The sequence below is a fragment of the Microcaecilia unicolor genome, chromosome 1 (genome assembly GCF_901765095.1).
Source record: "Microcaecilia unicolor chromosome 1, aMicUni1.1, whole genome shotgun sequence".
NCBI classification, from domain to species: domain Eukaryota; kingdom Metazoa; phylum Chordata; class Amphibia; order Gymnophiona; family Siphonopidae; genus Microcaecilia; species Microcaecilia unicolor.
In genome coordinates, this window is record NC_044031.1 from 356,310,997 (window position 1) to 356,328,674 (window position 17,678).

At 45.5% G+C, this 17,678-nt stretch overlaps 1 protein-coding gene across 2 annotated transcripts in view; it reads left to right on the top strand.

The window, feature by feature from the left end:
* Window positions 1-17,678, top strand: part of LOC115474227 (tRNA (cytosine(34)-C(5))-methyltransferase-like) — a 358,438-nt gene that overhangs the window by 9,756 nt on the left and 331,004 nt on the right. For both annotated transcript variants that reach the window (XM_030209615.1, XM_030209607.1), the window contains exons 2-3: window positions 5,794-5,951; window positions 17,368-17,472. In XM_030209615.1, coding sequence (XP_030065475.1) covers window positions 5,794-5,951; window positions 17,368-17,472 — 263 coding nt within the window. The remainder of the gene's footprint in view (window positions 1-5,793; window positions 5,952-17,367; window positions 17,473-17,678) is intronic.

Consider the following 17,678-nt stretch of genomic DNA (forward strand, 5'->3'; position numbering starts at 1 on the left):
CAGTGCAGCGCTTTGCATGGAGCAAAGTTCAAGCTTCTTTGCCTGCTCCAGGGCCAGAGTAGCCTCTGGAAGAGAAAATCTTTCTATGGTAATGCTGCTTGTCATTCTTTTTGGGGCTGTGCCCGTGATTGCAGCCAAATTAATGTGTGTGATCCCCTGGAGTTCAGAATAATGATGCACCTATGGAGAGCTCAGCCAGACTGTGACCTCAAAGGTGGGTTTTGTGACCCCATTTGGGGTCCCGATCCACAGTTCAGGAAGCACCATGGGGGCAGCCCAGAGAGGGAGGCAAGCCTTCCCATTGTAGGGAGGTACTTTTTTCCTGCCCATAGCAGGAAAGCCTTTGAGGAACACGGCTGTATTTTGGTGACTTGTAGCAGCAGTGATTCTGGTAGGTTCTAGCACATGGAAGCCAGGCGCAGCACCCTCAGTTCTTTATGGCAGAGCTTGTACTTCATGTAATACGCTGATACATACTATTTCTTGCATTCGCAGGTAGGCTCAGCTTCATGGGCAAAAAGAAGTTCCTTTGCGACAGCAGCAGATGAATCCAGAGACTAGTGGGTTATGACCATCTACCATTAGGTGGGGATAGAGAGCTCTGAACTGAAGGATCCCTCCCCCTTAGGTCTTGCAGCTTGACTATTGAGAGGGCAGAGTTGAGAAGGAAAGGTTATTCACCGGAAATAATTGAGACACTCTTTCAAGTGAAAAAGCACTCCACTTCCACAGCTTATGCTCTGGTCTGGTGACTTTTCGAGTCTTGGTGTGCAACGTGGGGGATTTCTCCCTTGCAGTCATCTTTGCCTCAGATTTTAGCCTTTCTACATGAGGGTCTGCAGAAGGGTTTGGCCTACAATTCTCTCCGGTTGCAAGTGGCGGCCTTGGCATGTTATAGGGGCAGGCTTCTTCATTCCTCCTTAGCGTTGCACTCCGACTTCCATTTTTTGAAAGGAGTGAATCATCTCTGGCCTCCGGTGTGCCCACCATGTCCACAATGGGATCTCCATTTGGTTCTGTGTGTTCTGCAGAAGACTGAGCCCCTTCAGGCCTCATTGAAAGATCTGACTTTGAAGACAGTTTTCTGGTAGCCGTCTCTTCGGCGTTCTAATTTATTGAAGTTTCATGTATTAGTTTCTGATGAGGCATCATTGGGAGAACTATGTTCAGTTCTGGAGACCGCACCTACAGAATGGTGTAAGTAGATGGACCTGATCCAGAGGTGGCTGCTAAAATGGTTGGCAGTGCTTTTAGCACAGTCTGGTAATGGCCAAACAAATTAAATGGACCCAGCTCCCTAGTACTTCTGTGGTACTTCTCTTAGCCTTAATAGGGAATTAGTGAGGAACAAGAGCCCATAGATGCATTGGAGGAAGGGGAGGACTCCTAGGTCCTGAGATTATTCAAATGGACACTTACCTGACATAGAGGCAGGAATTCTCAACCCAGTCCTTGGGACTCATTCTGTGTGTCAAAGTTTTTAGGATGGATACAGTGAATATGCATGAAATAAACTTGCATACACTGTTTCCATTTTGGATATCCTGAAAAAATGACAAGCATGGTGGGTTCTCAGTACTGGGTTGGGAACTCCTGTATTAAGGTATCAGGGATCCTAATTTTGTCAAGGACATGCAGGCTAACAAAGATGTTTGCCTTGCACCAGGCCATTAGGGAAATGATGATTATAGTAGAGGGAGGTGTCCAAATGCCAATTTTCAGGTATGCAAAGGTCATGGGAGATTGTATTCATTGCCTGAAGGAGGAAGTTGACAAACCATTAGCTTTAGCCAGTTGGACGTTCTGGCATTGTCCACTCACAAGACCTGTAGAAAGGGGAACAGCCCTCAACTTCCAGGAAAGGAAGATTGAGGGTCTTGCTAAAGCAGTCTTTTGAAGTTGTTTGACTCTTGCTACAGGCAGCAGTCTGCAGATGTTATGTGTGATTCGGTCTGGGCATCAGCCAAGCAGATGGTCTCTTCAGTGGCAGCCAGGAGGCTTGTTTGTGTCATCTTGGCTAGGTGCCTTTTAGAGAGTAGTTACTATTTGGGGAGGAGCTAGAGAGGATAGTAAAAGAGCCGAGAGGCAAGAAACTGCTCAAGCTACCAGACCATAGACCTCCCAGAGAGGCTAGAACTCAAACCTTTAAGAATTAGTTAAGGACATTTGGAAGATACCACCTGGCAGACTCCTGAATGCCCCAAAAGTGATGGGGCCTGCTAAGAGTCGTTCCATTCAGGGAGGAAGGGGGTAGCTGCCTCAACGGGATGGGTGAGGCCCACAGTACTCGATGATAGCAGGTAGATTCACCTCTAGCTAGCTCTGGAAGGGTCTAACCTCACAACATGTTTGGGGATAAATAGGCATGACTGCAGCACTGAGTTGGGGCCTGGGGCCGACAGAAGTAGAAGGGCCTTCCAGAAAGGGTGACTTTAACCCTTGGTATGGTAATTTTGGGTTAATTACTATTAAATTGGAATGGAGCTCTTTCCAAAAGAGTATTGGAAAGGATAATACCAGTGCAGGAAGTAAAATTTGGAAGTTGTCATATTCAAGGGACAGGAAAAGGAGGCATGGATTAGGGGGATCTGGGTTTGAGAAATGTCTTCTGTGTTCCCTATGAAGTTGAACAGGGGGTAGGCAGAAGCAGGAGAAGCTGTGATGCCGGGGGGGGGGGGGGGCCCTGCTACACATTACATACTCAGCTCCTGTGGAGCCATATGATGACCAGAATGGGGCTGTTGCAATACCAGCTGGGCAGTCTGCCACTACATAAGTACATAAGTAATGCATACTGGGAAAAGACCAAGGGTCCATCGAGCCCAGCATCTTGTCCACGACAGCGGCCAATCCAGGCCAAGGGCACCTGGCAAGCTTCCCAAATGTACAAACATTCTATACATGTTATTCCTGGAATTTTGGATTTTTCCAAGTCCGTTTAGTAGCGGTTTATGGACTTGTCCTTTAGGAAACCGTCCAACCCCTTTTTAAACTCTGCTAAGCTAACCGCCTTCACCACATTCTCCGGCAATGAATTCCAGAGTTTAATTACACGTTGGGTGAAGAAACATTTTCTCCGATTTGTTTTAAATTTACTACACTGTAGTTTCATCGCATGCCCCCTAGGAAAGACTCAAGATTGTCTTTTGGGGTGAAAATATTTGCTATAGGAACCACCTACTACTACAGTAGGCAGGGCAGCAGTGGACAGTAGAGTCTATCATTTCTTAAGGCCTGGCTTTTTGAAAGAGCCTACAATAGCAAACTTATTAAAGGCGAAAAAGCTTTTTCATCCCTAACTTAAGTCTCCTAGGAGTATGGAGGGCCTTTGAGTTAGGAGCACTATCAGGAGCAATCGCTCTTGCTGTTTAAAGCCTCAGTAGCAGACATTTCTTTTTCTTAAAGATGGTGTCAACAATCGTTGTCTAGGGTTGGTCCCTGGGTCCAGTTTGCAGAGGCAGTGGGTTCCAAAAGAATACACAATCCACACAAGTTTGGGTATATAAAGTATATTTGCAGATATGTATAGGTTCACAGCATTTAGTACAGGTAACTGGTACAGGCTGTCTCTGGGTGTGTGTTTAGAGGGAGAAAGAAAGGATAGGGTGTTGGTTCAGAGGAAGAGAAACCTTGGAATAGGGCTGTCTGAGAATGGGGGGAGCAGAGCCAGGTGCTCTGGTGGCTAAAGATGGAGGTGTGCAGAGAAAGAAAAAGAAGAAACAAAGGCAGCCCAGCAGAGTCCTGTACACTCTGCTGCAAGGAGAAAGAAAGAGAGGTAGTGCCCTGGACACAGAAAAGTGCCCTGCACAGAGAGAGAAGCAGTAGACCCCAAGCAGAGCTCTGTGTTCTGCTGCACAGAGAAAGACAGAGCCCCAAGTAGTGCCCTGAGCTCAGGGTTGCCAGGTGGAAAATTTTTTTCTAGCCCAATCCAGCCCAAAAACCAGCCCAAAACCCGCCCAAACACAAACCCCGCCCCTGACACCCCCACCCCTGCGTCATCACCCCCGCCGTCACCGGCCCCGCCTCCCACGTCACCGGCCCCGCCTCCCCGTCATCGGCCCCGCCTCCCCGTCATCGGCCCCGCCTCCTACGTCATCGGCCACGCCTCCCACGTCATCGGCCCGCCCAAAACGTCACTAACCCCGCCCAAAAAACGTCACTAACCCCGCCCCCCGCGGCCGAAAAAGGCAAAAAGCCGCCCAAAAAACCGCACAGAAACCCAAAAAGCCGCCCAAAAAACCGCAACCCGCCGCGGGCAAAAATTTCCCACCTGGCAACACTGCCTGAGCTCTGCTTTATACCTAATAAGAACTGAGAGGGAACAGGAGCAGAAAGAGATCAAATAACTTCTCTCCTTCCCAGTTATTTCCTTTACAGAACTCCAGATTACTTTTTGAAGTCAAAGGTTGTACCTCTTTGAAATCTCTAGTGATGGAGCCTCTATGTCTGGCCTTGGTTGCTCTCAAGCCCTGCTCCCAGATGGAACAAAAGGTATGTTAATCAAGAGTAATTGAGAAACCAAAGGGCTATCAGGCCTCTCTGAGCACCATTTGGGCCATTTTGCCATCCTCAGTGGTTCCTGAGGGAGGGGTGAGTTCTCAGAAGTCAGAAGCTGGTTTAATATTATGTCAAACTGGTTTCATATTAATTTAAGTATGTCCAGCAATAATTTTGACCTCCCGCAATCCTGACAGATGGGTCCTTATCTTGGTTTGGATCCAAGTGGCAGCATTAACCAAAGCCATTTCTTGCTATCATGTCCCCCTATGACCCTGTGCCATCTTATCTCTTGCAAAATGAAGCCCTTACATGCTTGATCTAATCAATTCTAGCATCACAGAAAGTCTGTTTCCCCACCCAACAGAAGAATGCAATCATTCACGCACATCATAGACAGGTTCCTGTGCTAACTTCTCTCTTCAGTGAGGCAAAGCAGTTCATGGATTCTGGAAAGATAGCCATTTATTGTTTTCCTTGATTTACTTGCCGCATTTTGACCTAGTGGACCACCAACTTCTGTTCTTGCGCATCTCGTCAATCTTGGGTTTGGAGATAATGTTTAAACATGCTTCACATTTTACTTAAATAAGCATTTCTTCAGGGTCTGTCTTTCTGCTGTGGCTCACTTACTCGATTCTCACCACATTTACTTTAACCCTGATAAGTGCACTACCATGTGGGTTACCAAGCATTCCTAAGTCTGCAAATGGAACTGAAGGGAAGGTGGGAGGGGAGAATGGTGTGTGAGGTTGTCAGCTGTGAACAGGAGGGGAGTTTTCATCTTTTTGCAGAGTTCAACCTACTAGCTCTAAAATACAGAAGGAAGAAAGGGGTCAGGAAAGACAAGGTATTAGAAGAGAAGGAGACAAATGTGATAGGAAATATTTTGGGTTGAGACAATGGAAAAGATGGGAATTGGGCAAGGAAAGAAGTATAGAGGCAAAGAAAAATGATTAGAAAATGATTCACTCATTGTCATTTAATTTGTTGAATGCTTCTTATTGGCTGCTACATAATATTTTTAAGTATTCCTTGATAGTGTAATTTTGTTGGTAGAAGCCTGTTATTTTAATATTGCACCTGGTGGCATGCACTCGGAGAGCAACAGTGGCAGAGAGGAAACTAGATTGAGTTATAACAGGGATCTGACAGTGTAGCGAGAAGAATAGCATGTGGACTATGAAGAAATGTTTGTTTATTATTTGTAGAAGTGAGGCTTTAATAATGTGATATTTAAAACAAAATATGCCATAATTGATTTGAAACACAGATGAATGTTGGTTTTCTTTTTAGGGCTGGGAAGGTGGCTACCCTGAGATTGTTAAAGAGAACAAGTTGTTTGAGCATTACTACCAGGAGCTGAAGATAGTGCCAGAAGGAGAATGGAATCAATTCATGGAAGCATTGCGGGAGCCGCTGCCAGCTACCATACGAATAACTGGATACAAAAGGTAAACTTAGCCAGGAGGGTTACAGCTAAAACAGAACAAATTGCTATCATATTAGTTGAGATTGAGAATTAAGTATAGCAGATTACACAACCTAGAAGAAACCACAGAGCTAACCTGCAATAATACAAACTATTGTAACTTAGAACAAAAAGCTACTGTAAGCTTACATTAAGATGTCCTGGAAAGAATGGTATGTTTCTCACTTGTATAGCGTGTTTGACCCAGAACCAGGTATTGCTGCTACTAGTTAACTCACCAGAAAGAAAATAAACAACTGGTTCATGTCATGAAGGATCATTCTTTATTTTATTGCACATAGACTAAAAAGTCCATAGTTTGTGTGCTTTGGTAGGCCAGGCGTCCTTGGTTTTGTAAATATCAGTAGAACCATTGCTTCTGCAGTTGGCCGCTGCTTATGTTATGCCCATCCATGTCTGGAAACAGATGTCCTTGGGTTGATCAAAGCTTGGTGGTTTGCTTCTGTTGCACTTTGTTGCATGGTTGGAAATGGAGTTCTGGTATATGGTCACCTCTCACCAATTGTCCTGGAGGTGACTGTACATTTATAGAGAATAGTGCTGTGGCTGTGTAGATTTCTCAGGAAGTTGACTGACAAATCGTTATCTAAAATCTTTGGTACAGAACTCTGCTAAAAGGCAATGTAAAACTGCCTTACCAGTCTTGCGGCCCAGAGGCAAACAAGTGCCCAGACGCCTGAGAGAAGCGGTTCCCCCCCGACGTAGGACCAACGGAGTGGCCAAAACACTGTGAATCCAGGCATTCGTGCCGCGATGCGTCGGTTGGGTTCAAAATAACATAAAGGCTCCCATGCGTCCAGCACCAGTACCTCTCTAGTGCACTGGCCACTTGCCGATTCTGCTACGGGCACGACCGCACCGGCAGTGGCGACAAGCGCCACGTGAGTGAGTTTCGGGCATACTAAGGGAGCATGGAGCGTCGCCCCCCCCCCCTCCTTGTGGTTCGGAGGTACCGTGTTGCTTGGGGAGGGGATCAGGGCAAAGCGGGGCGGCAACGTGCATCGATGGAGCTCACTCCTTGGGCTGCGGGATTCTGCCCTTCCCCCTGCAACCCGCACTACAAACCGCGTCCGCTCACAGCATTCGGTCGCACGAAAGCGGACCATACTGGCTGTGCCACCCGCTAGTCCCCGGCCCCGACAGCGATAAGTTGAAGGCGGCCAATGCTGAGAGCGCTGGTTTTACAATCCAGGGGTGGCTGGTTCGGATTCCGCTGCTCAACATTGGGAATGTGCCTCTCACCTCCGCGACCCGCGTGAAGCATCCGATAGGGGCGGCAGCCAACATACATCGGACATTATGGAGTCCCTGTCCCGGCAGTAGCGGGGGCCCGGAGAAAGATATCCCCTCCTATTTGCTGCTACACACAAAGAAAAAAAACATCCCCGCGGTCAAGGGATGAGTATCGTCGGCGACGAGGAGCACCAGCCCTTACCTTTACCTCGCATAGTTTACCATAAATAAAAATAAAGGGAGGGGGGGCTGCATTGTAACAGAGTCCGGCCTCTCTGATGCCCTGCTGAGAGCTGGAGCTGTGGGCGAGATTCAGCCTCTGTCGGATTAGCAGAGAGTAGATTTTCAGTACACTCAAAACACAGCATGCAAACCTATGAGCTGCTGCAAGAGGTTTAATAGACAGGAGTGGAACTGAGCCTATCTGGTCCAGGGAAACAAGGAAGCCAATTTGGTTAATCTGTTTCTAGTACCCCTCAGCAGCCGTCATTCAGTACACTCAAAACAAAGCATGCAAACCTATGAGCTGCTGCAAGAGGTTTAATAGACAGGAGTGGAACTGAGCTTATCTGGTCCAGGTAAGCAAGGAAGCCAATTTGATTAATCTCTGTTTTTACTACCCCTCAGCAGCTGTCATCCAGTACACTCAAAACAAAGCATGCAAACAAACATAGCAACATAGTAGATGACGACAGAAAAAGACCTACACGATCCAGATAGGCTGCCCAACAATTTAAACTCACATGTGCCAAGTATGTGTATACTTGACCAGGATCTGTTTCTGCCGTTATCAGGACACAGACCGCAGAAGCGATCATACGTTAGTATGATGTAAGCAATGGGCTGTCCCACGAGGGAGCACACAGGCGGCAGCCATCTAGGGTAGCTCTAGGTCGTGCATGGGTAAAGGAAAGTGCATAGGACAGACATATATGATCAGAGCGCACAAGCGGCGGCCATCTTGGGGCGTTTAGACAAAGAGTTATGGGTATCACTGAGGGCGACCATATTGGGGAGGGCACAAATCAATTGTCCTCCAGGCTCGTAATAGGGGATAGCGGCCATCTTGGTAGGCCATGACAGGGAATTCGAATGCACACTCCTGTGGCGCGCCATGTCCCAGGACAGACGCACGTAAAAAATAAAAAAAAGAGCGACTACGAGTCCTACTTATAGACAGAGTGTGGCCTTTAAAGAAATGTTTTCACCAGTGACCAGCAGATCGCAGTGAAGAACTAACCAGCTTACTCACAAGACATTCCCCAAAGAACAACACATGTGAACTCCCCCAAATGTATTAAGAAATGTCCTATAACGTGGATTAAAAACTGGTTGAAGGATAGGAAACAGAGAGTGGGGTTAAATGGTCAGTATTCACAATGGAGAAGGGTAGTTAGTGGGGTTCCTCAGGGGTCTGTGCTAGGACCGCTGCTTTTTAATATATTTATAAATGATTTAGAGATGGGAGTAACTAGCGAGGTAATTAAATTTGCTGATGACACAAAGTTATTCAAAGTTGTTAAATCGCGACAGGATTGTGAAAAATTACAAGAGGACCTTACGAGACTGGGAGACTGGGCGGCTAAATGGCAGATGACGTTTAATGTGAGCAAGTGCAAGGTGATGCATGTGGGGAAAAAGAACCCGAATTATAGCTACGTCATGCAAGCTTCCACGTTAGGAGTTACGGACCAAGAAAGGGATCTGGGTGTCGTCGTCAATAATACGCTGAAACCTTCTGCTCAGTGTGCTGCTGCGACTAGGAAAGCGAATAGAATGTTTAATAATACCCAACATTCTATTCGCTTTCCTAGTCGCAGCAGTATGGAAAACAGGTGTGAGGATGTTATAATGCCGTTGTATCGCTCCATGGTGCGACCGCACCTTGAGTATTGTGTTCAATTCTGGTGGCCGCATCTCAAGAAAGATATAGTAGAATTGGAAAAGGTGCAGCGAAGGGCGACTAAAATGATAGCGGGGATGGGACGACTTCCATATGAAGAAAGATTAAGGAGGCTAGGGCTATTCAGCTTGGAGAAGAGACGGCTGAGGGGAGACATGATAGAGGTATATAAAATAATGAGTGGAGTGGAACAGGTGGATGTGAAGTGTCTGTTCACGCTTTCCAAAAATATTAGGACTAGGGGGCATGCGATGAAGCTACAGTGTAGTAAATTTAAAACAAATCGGAGAAAATTCTTCTTCACCCAACGTATAATTAAACTCTGGAATTCGTTGCTGGAGAAAGTGGTGAAGGCGGTTAGCTTAGCAGAGTTTAAAAAGGGGTTGGACGGTTTCCTAAAGGACAAGTCCATAAACCGCTACTAAATGGACTTGGGAAAAATCCACAATTCTAGGAATAGAATGTGTGTACGTTTGGGAAGCTTGCCAGGTGCCCTTGGCCTGGATTGGCCACTGTCGTGGACAGGATGCTGGGCTCGATGGACCCTTGGTCTTTTCCCAGTATGGCATTACTTATGTACTTATGTACTCTACTCTTGTTATATTACTATCGTGCTTTATCATGATCACTATTATTATTATTAGCATTTGTATAGCGCTACCAGACGCATGCAGCACCGAACACCTGACACAGAGATACAGTCCCTGCTCAATAGAGCTTACAATCAAAATACAGACAGACAAGACAACTAAAAGCGAGGAAAGTACTGGGTGACAAGGAACAAGGATAGGGGAATTGAGTAGTGGTTAGTAACATAGCAGATGACGAAAGAAAAACACCCGCAGGGTCCAGAGAGTCTGCCTGACGACTTAAACTCGTATGTGCTACCTTACGTGTATACTTGACCTCAATTTTGTGCTTTTCAGGGCATAGACCGTAGAAGTCTGCCCAGAGCAAGGCTCGTCTCCCCCCCACTGGCCGGTTAGTTGCTACTACGACTATTACGCCACCAGTCGTACGCAGCAGGCGAATCACTTCGCACGGCGCGTTGCGGATGCGCACGAGGCCTGTGCTGTGGCTTCTTACAGTTTACGTTGAGCGCAAGGCGGTATGGGCACGTAAAAAAAAAAAATAGTCCAAGAGCCCTTCTCTATGAAAGCCGGGATCTTGAGGATGCAGGTTTACTTAGAGTGACTAATACCCTAAAGCACGGGGTACAAATGTAACAAATAAATAAAAATAAATAATGAGATGTGATGTTCCCGCCAAATTTCGGATTGTATCTTGCAGTGTGTCAATCTCATAATGTTCTCTCTCTCTCTCTCTCATATGGTAAAAGCAGGCACGGAGGACAGCACTATCATGCAGATGGCAACATATGGTATGTTTTGAAGAGTAGTTTAGAAAACACACAGAATGATTTTAGGATTTCAGGGAACTGCAGTGAATAGGAGCGCAGACAAAAGTAGGAACACAGGTAGGGATGGAGGGAAACATGACAGGGATCAACTTCAACATACACCGAATAGCCTAAAAAGAACAATCGTTAGACAGACTCACAAAAGGACAAGAACAGAAAAACAGCTCAGGGCAGAAGGAGAAAGCGATAAGAGAACAGAGGAAGAAGGCAGAAAAAACAGAGGAGTACCAGAGGAAGGGGTTAGAAAAGGAGCGGACTGAATACCAGTTCCCAGTACCCCTCAAATGGGCACTTTTCACCAGGGTATATGCCAGTCCAGTGAAATTAAAGCAGAAGAATAGGGTTAGTAGACATTCATAAGATAACTACACAAAATAGGCAAGTGAAAGCAGAAGTGAAAAGGTGGGGGCTGTTGTCAGTTTTGAAGAACAGAGAAACAGGCATAGTGTTTCAAGAAATTTTAGTGGTGCAGACCAGGGTAAGACCACCGGGTCAAAAATGACAATGACAAAACCAAGTACGAAGAAAGGAGCGGAGAAAGCATAGAGTGCACTGCAGGAGATGCGAAGGTTATAGAGTTCACTGACAGTAATAGAAAAGTATAACGAAAGAGCAAGTGGCGAGGAGATAACCACAGGAAAAAGTGAAATAAGAACAGAAAGGAGGCGGCGAAGGAACCGCACAAGGGAAAAGAACAAAGGAAGTCAGAAGGGAAAGGAAAACCGAGAATAGAATGGGAAGGGAACAGAAACGCGTCTGAAGCAGGCAGAACATCTGTAGTGAGGCAGAAAGCATACAGAGAATGTAGGGGTATAAAAGAGGAGAGAAGAGAACAGGAAAGAGAAAAAGAGAACGCGCAACCTCTAAGGATCGTTGAGCCAGAATGCTCGCATCAAGACCAATCCAAAGAATTGAGCGTGATATAAACAGTCAGCAAACTCCAAATCGCAGTCGCCTGGATTCGTTGTTATGCACCAATCACACAGTCAAGCACACTCTTGCGCACATCACGCAAATCAAAAAAGATAGACAGGATAGAAGAAAGAAAAGAGGGTGAGAAAGAACAGAACAGAATATTGAAAGACAGAAACGAAAGTTTGAACGCAAATATTCATCCCCACTGCGTTCAAAAATTAGGGAAAGAAGGACAGTATTGGGGGGCTATTGTGTTACATCAGCGATCCAGGGTCACCAAATGTAAATTCTAGGGGCCCTCTTTGTGCCCCAGGAATACCCTTCTGTAGGGCCAAAGGGTCTGTTCTTCCACTATGTGTTGGGCCGCCTGCCTAAATCCTTTTGATATTCCATTCCAGTGATATGTCTCTTGTGTAGATACCAGAAGGCATAATTCTAGGATACTGTCCATGACCATAGTCTTCTGTCTATCAGGATCTAAGTAGATACTTGTACATTTAAGTGTCTATAAATATATGGTATTAGAAATCTATAAAATTTAGTGTAAAAAGGGTGTGTGTGTCTTAGTTTCTAGTTAAAATGACAGGTAAAGAGTAATTGGAAATAAAGACAGAGATAGGTTTCAGAAAGAAGGCTTTAATCTTACCAAGTGTTCAATCAAGTACAGACATCGGACAGATTCTGGGTTCAATAGCACAGCGCTCCGCCGTCTGAGAAGTGCTGAGGACGACTTCTCAAATTAAGCCAAAATCTCTCTTCTTTTATACACTTACCTCTCCATAGAAGTCTATGGTGAGGTACAATTTTGTCAGTTATTTCTCAATTTCTGCGGTTATACTTTCGCATCCGGCCAGATGCTTCCGTTCTTGTAAACAACTTGTTCCTTATCTGTTCTAGCTATTGCAAATTATTGTGCAACTTCCTCTTTTGTCAACATGTTTTCTCCTCTGCCAGAACATCTTATTCTTAGCATATCAGTTTCACTTCCCCTTTTTCTATTTCATCTTATAGAAAGACAAACTCCATTTTAATAAGTGCTACATTCAATTTGTACCTGATTTTGTTAAGACTCATCTATAAGGCCATTAGTAGGTTATCACACTATTCCAGTGGATAGATCTTAAACTAGAACGCATATTAACTTGCAGGAAAAGCAAGTCCTTGCTCAGCCAGTCATAGATTTTTAAACCTAGCTGGTATTTTTACAGCCTGAGTCCTAAAATCTGGCCTTCCACCCTTCCGGTGGGCATCCAGTGAGGGCCTCTTGCTGTAGTATAATTATACAGGTACCATTGCAAAAAAAACAAAAACGTGTAGTTAAATACGAGATTCTGGATGCGTATATGTATACATATGTACATCGCAAAAGATATAGTGATAAATAGCAATTCTGATGGCTAAATTCACAGCATTTCCTGAGGAACTTAAAATCCCAGGAGATACAGCTTGTTAGATTGCACACAGAGGAAGTCTGCATCCTTTCAATCCTTCGCAATCTTTCAGTTGTGGGATCTCGTCGGTCAAGGCACGAATGTATTCCAAGTAAGGAGTCAGGATCATTGCGTTAGTCTATCTCTGCAAAGATATCACCTCAATTACCGCAAGAGCCACATGATTTACGGGTATTAAATCAATGTTCATGCGGCTTAGTAGAAGGGGCCCTCAATAAATATAAAGGTGGTACATTCGGTTAATATACCTCTAAATCCTAATGGTGTTTTAATTTACAAGTGTTTGCTTCCTAAGCTAGCCTTACAGGGGCACACTGCCACATTGTATATGTAGTGATGTACTGAAGGGGGAGTGTTAGAATATCTGGTAAAATACCTGGTTTACACATGATCTCAGTTAAATTTTCAGCTCTCTTTGTTATTTTACTCAAACGATGAAGCACTGTAGGCCGATAGCTAATAGTGCCCTAAACGCAATGAAAAGGTCTGTGAAGGTAGTGTACTTTGTTCAGTTTGATTAAGCAGCTTGCCATGGGCTCCTTTATCATATTTAGAAGACATGTCAGTTGAATATTGCCTCTAGGCTTCCATCAAAGACCTACAGAGCTAGAACTGCAGCAAATGCTAGGGATGTTTCACCCATCCTGACAGTTTGCTGCATGCAGTTCTCGCTGCTGTTAAAAGAAATACAGCATGCCCTCAATAGCCATTTAGCTACCCAGTGGGTAATTATACATTTGGGTTCATTAAAAGTCAGAATCCAATGCCTTGAAAGTTTTATATTTATATTTTCTGTTGCATAGTACCATATCACCCTCTCATCTGTGTTAATATTCTCAAAGTATTTGGATCTCAAGATCCCAGTGAAAGACAAAGATCATAAGATTTCATATGCCATTAGAGGGTCTATTGGCTCAAAACGATTGTTGACCTACGATCAGCTAAGGTAGTGAACCAAGGGAGAGTGGCAGGCCTTTTTTCCCTAATCAGCCTTTTCGAAAAGATCATTGTATTCCCATTAGCGGATCTTAGAGGGTAGGTGACTCATGCGAAAGAATCCCCCCCCCCCCCCCCCCCCCCCGAGGCAGAATCAGTACAACGCGCCCCCTGTGGCAGAACAGAGCAGTTACCGGGGCAGGTAGGGCAGGGATCCCGCATGGCCAAGGTCGGCTTACGACTCGATTATCATAAGTGCATGCCCAGGGGTTGCCCGGCGTCGTTCAGCAGCCTCCCCATCATGGTGGGGTGACTAGGTCCACGGAGAACGACCGCCGGACTTAGGACATGTGTTCCTGAGCAACTGCAATGCAATGATAGACGACCAGTACTTATGTATTCATAACTCTCTACCAACCACTATTTTATATTGCAGAGTGAGATGTAGACACTCGATAACGCATGGAGGGATTGGACGCCGTTGTAGACAGGATGCGGGGCTCGATGGCCCCTTGGTCTCTTCCCAGTGTAGCATTATTTATCCACTCATGACTGTCTACCTACCGCTATTTTATGTTGCAGGCTGAGATGTTGGACACTCGGTAACACATGGCGGGATTGGCCGCCGTCGTGGACAGGATGCTGGGCTCGATGACCCCTTGGTCTTTGCCCAGTGTGGCATTACTTATGTAATTATGACTATCTACCAACCACTATCTTATATTGCAGAGTGAGATTGGACACCGTCGTAGACAGGATGTGGGGCTCGATAGCCCCTTTTGGGTCTTTTCCCAGTGTGCCATTAATTATGTACTCGTGACTGTATGCCTGTATACCTATTTCATCTCGCAGGGTGAGATGTTGGGACACTCGGCAACACATGGGCGGCACCTGGGCCGTATGGCTCACATTCGGGCCTGAACACAGAAGGCGAAGGCGTAAGAATGCACGGGACGGGAGTCGGAGGGATGAAATGGGCCCACGGTTATCCCGGTATCCCAGTAATCCAGCGCCGGCAGACCCAGAAAGAAAGTGAATCGGCAAATTGCCACTTGGTCTGTGGCCGTGGATAGACGGCAAATGATGCACGATTTGGCAAAGGAGATCTGCCCAGGGTGCTTGCTAAGAGATGGGGGCCATCCTATCTGCAAGTGGAAATGACCTGAGCATGTTAGACCCTGTGATCTGGCACAACAGGCCGCAGCTGATGGTGGGGGGGGGGGGGGTGCTGGTGGCGGGGTACGCAAGCCTGATGGTATAAGCTAGGCAGCTAGGATAGCTGCGCTTACGGTTCAGCTCCCCTGCTGTGCGGCGGGGAGCAATGTTTAAGATTGATCAGTCTTGCTAATACGGCGGACTCGGTTGGTTAATGAGCCAAAGGCTGGATGTTGGATAATGAGCCGAAGGCTGAATTCGGCTTGGGTATACCTAAGGTTTTAAGATGTGTTGTATCTAAATAAAGCTGCGGCCAAGTTGTGCCGTATTTAAGGAAATACCATGTGTTGGGTGATTATTATTGTGTCATTATTGTAAATATCAGATAATCTATATGCCCAAGGGGTCTCAGTTGCCTATATTAAAGCAAGGCGCAGTGCCCCCATGGGTGCACGGAGCCGCCTATAATATGGCGCCGTGCCTCGATGGGTATGCGCACCGGGTCAGCTGGGTGCAAGCGAGGCGTGATGGGCACGTTCCCGCTGCCCAAGGGGCACCCCGCTGAAAAGGGAGAAGAGCTACAAAGGGGTTTAAAAAGCCCCTGGGCGGAGCCCGGACGGCCTCTTCAGGCGTCCGGGCACCAGCATACACCCAGCCCCCCCTCCCCAGTTTACTGTGAAATTGAACCTGTATATATCTTGTTGCAGCTTTGGTGGGGTACCCAAGCCTGATGGTATAAGCTAGGCAGCTAGGATAGCTGTGCTTACGGTTGAACTTCCCTGCTGTGCGGCAGGGAGCAATGTTTAGGATTGGTCAGTCTTGCTAATACAGCGGACTCGGTTGGTTAATGAGCCAAAGGCTGAATGTTGGATAATGAGCCGAAGGCTGAATTCGGCTTGGGTATACCTAAGGTTTTAAGATGTGTTGTATCTAAATAAAGCTGCGGCCAAGTTGTGCCATATTTAAGAAAATACCATGTGCCGGGTGATTATTATTGTGTCATTATTGTAAATATCAGATAACCTATATGCCCGAGGGGTATCGTTTGCCTATATTAAGCTTTTGAGCCGTCCCTTCACTTCTATTCGTCTTCTTTTGTAATCTTCAGCTTTAACACTGTCCTGCCAGACGCTCGGTTTTTATTTGTATACTAGCAGCAAGGGTTTTCTCTTTCTCTTGACTATTTTATTTTACTACTACTACTATTTAGCATTTTTATAGCGCTACAAGGTGTGCGCTGCACAAACATAGAAGAAAGTCCCTGCTCAAAGAGCTTACAATCTAATAGACAAAAATAAAGTAATCAAATCAATGTGTACAGGAAGGAGGAGAGGAGGGTAGGTGGAGGTGAGTGGTTACGATTCAAAAGCAATGTTAAAGAGGTGGGCTTTCAGTCTAGATTTAAAGGTGGTCAAGGATGGGGCAAGACGTAGAGGCTCAGGAAGTTTATTCCAGGCGTAGGGTGCAGCGAGACAGAAGGCGCAAAGTCTGGAGTTGGCAGTAGTGGAGAAGGGAACAGATAAGAAGGATTTATCCATGGAGCGGAGTGCACGACGGGAAGGGGTGTAGGGAAAGACGAGTGTGGAGAGATACTGGGGAGCAGCAGAGTGAGTACATTTATAGGTTAGTAGAAGAAGTTTGAACAGGATGCGAAAACGGATAGGGAGCCAGTGAAGTGACTTGAGGAGAGGGGTAGTTATGAGTAAAGCGACCCTGGCGGAAGACGAGACGGGCAAAGTCACTCTGTGTTTGGTGAGGTAACCTTGCTTCAATGCTGATGTCTTAGAAGTCACAGCTGCTGCTAGTATACAATTAAAAACAGGTCTTGTAGCAGTGAAGGGAGGGCTAGAGTCACCTAGCAAAGCAGTAAATTAGAACAGAGTGGCATTGAAAAGTTCTGAGGTTGATGTTGAACATTGTGCTTCTGGTAGCCGGATAAGTATCAAAGGGATTAGATACGAGTATTGAGTAGAATGAATGGTAGTATGAGTGATATAGCACTAGGCATGAAATAGTCAAATGCATTAGATAATATATGTAGGTTAATTTGAATAAACAATATATGAAAATAAATGCTTATGTACTGTTATTGGAGATAATACATTATGAGTATCCTGAAAACTTGATTAGCTGGGTATGCCCTGAGACACTATTAAACTAGTTCAATACATTTTGGTTTGCCAGTCAGTTGTAATTCATCCTATCAATCATATTGTATGATTGGTACCTCCTATTCCTTTTTTTTTTTTTTTTTTAGCGCGGTTTTTTGTGCTACACAGTTTTAGTGATAAAAATATTGCATTGAGCTCATTATGTTATTTTGTAAACCATTGATGTTTTAAAATATCATTTTACTTTTCCCTAGTCACGCCAAAGAAATTCTCCATTGTTTAAAGAACAAGTATTTCAAAGAACTTCAGAACCTGGAAGTGGATGGTCAGAAAGTAGAAGCACCTCAGCCACTGAGCTGGTAAGAACGTTTTGACATAAAATAGCCAATGGGAACAGAGAGAGGGTGACAGATAGGAAGATAAATAAGTGCAAGGAGGAGCAAACTTTAGCAGAGTGCATGCAAGGGTTGTCTTTGTATTTTTTTATTTTTTCCATGGGTGAGGTTCCAAACATGATTCAATGGGACAGAGTCAGCCTGAGTTCAGCCAAGGGGAAGTCTTGCCT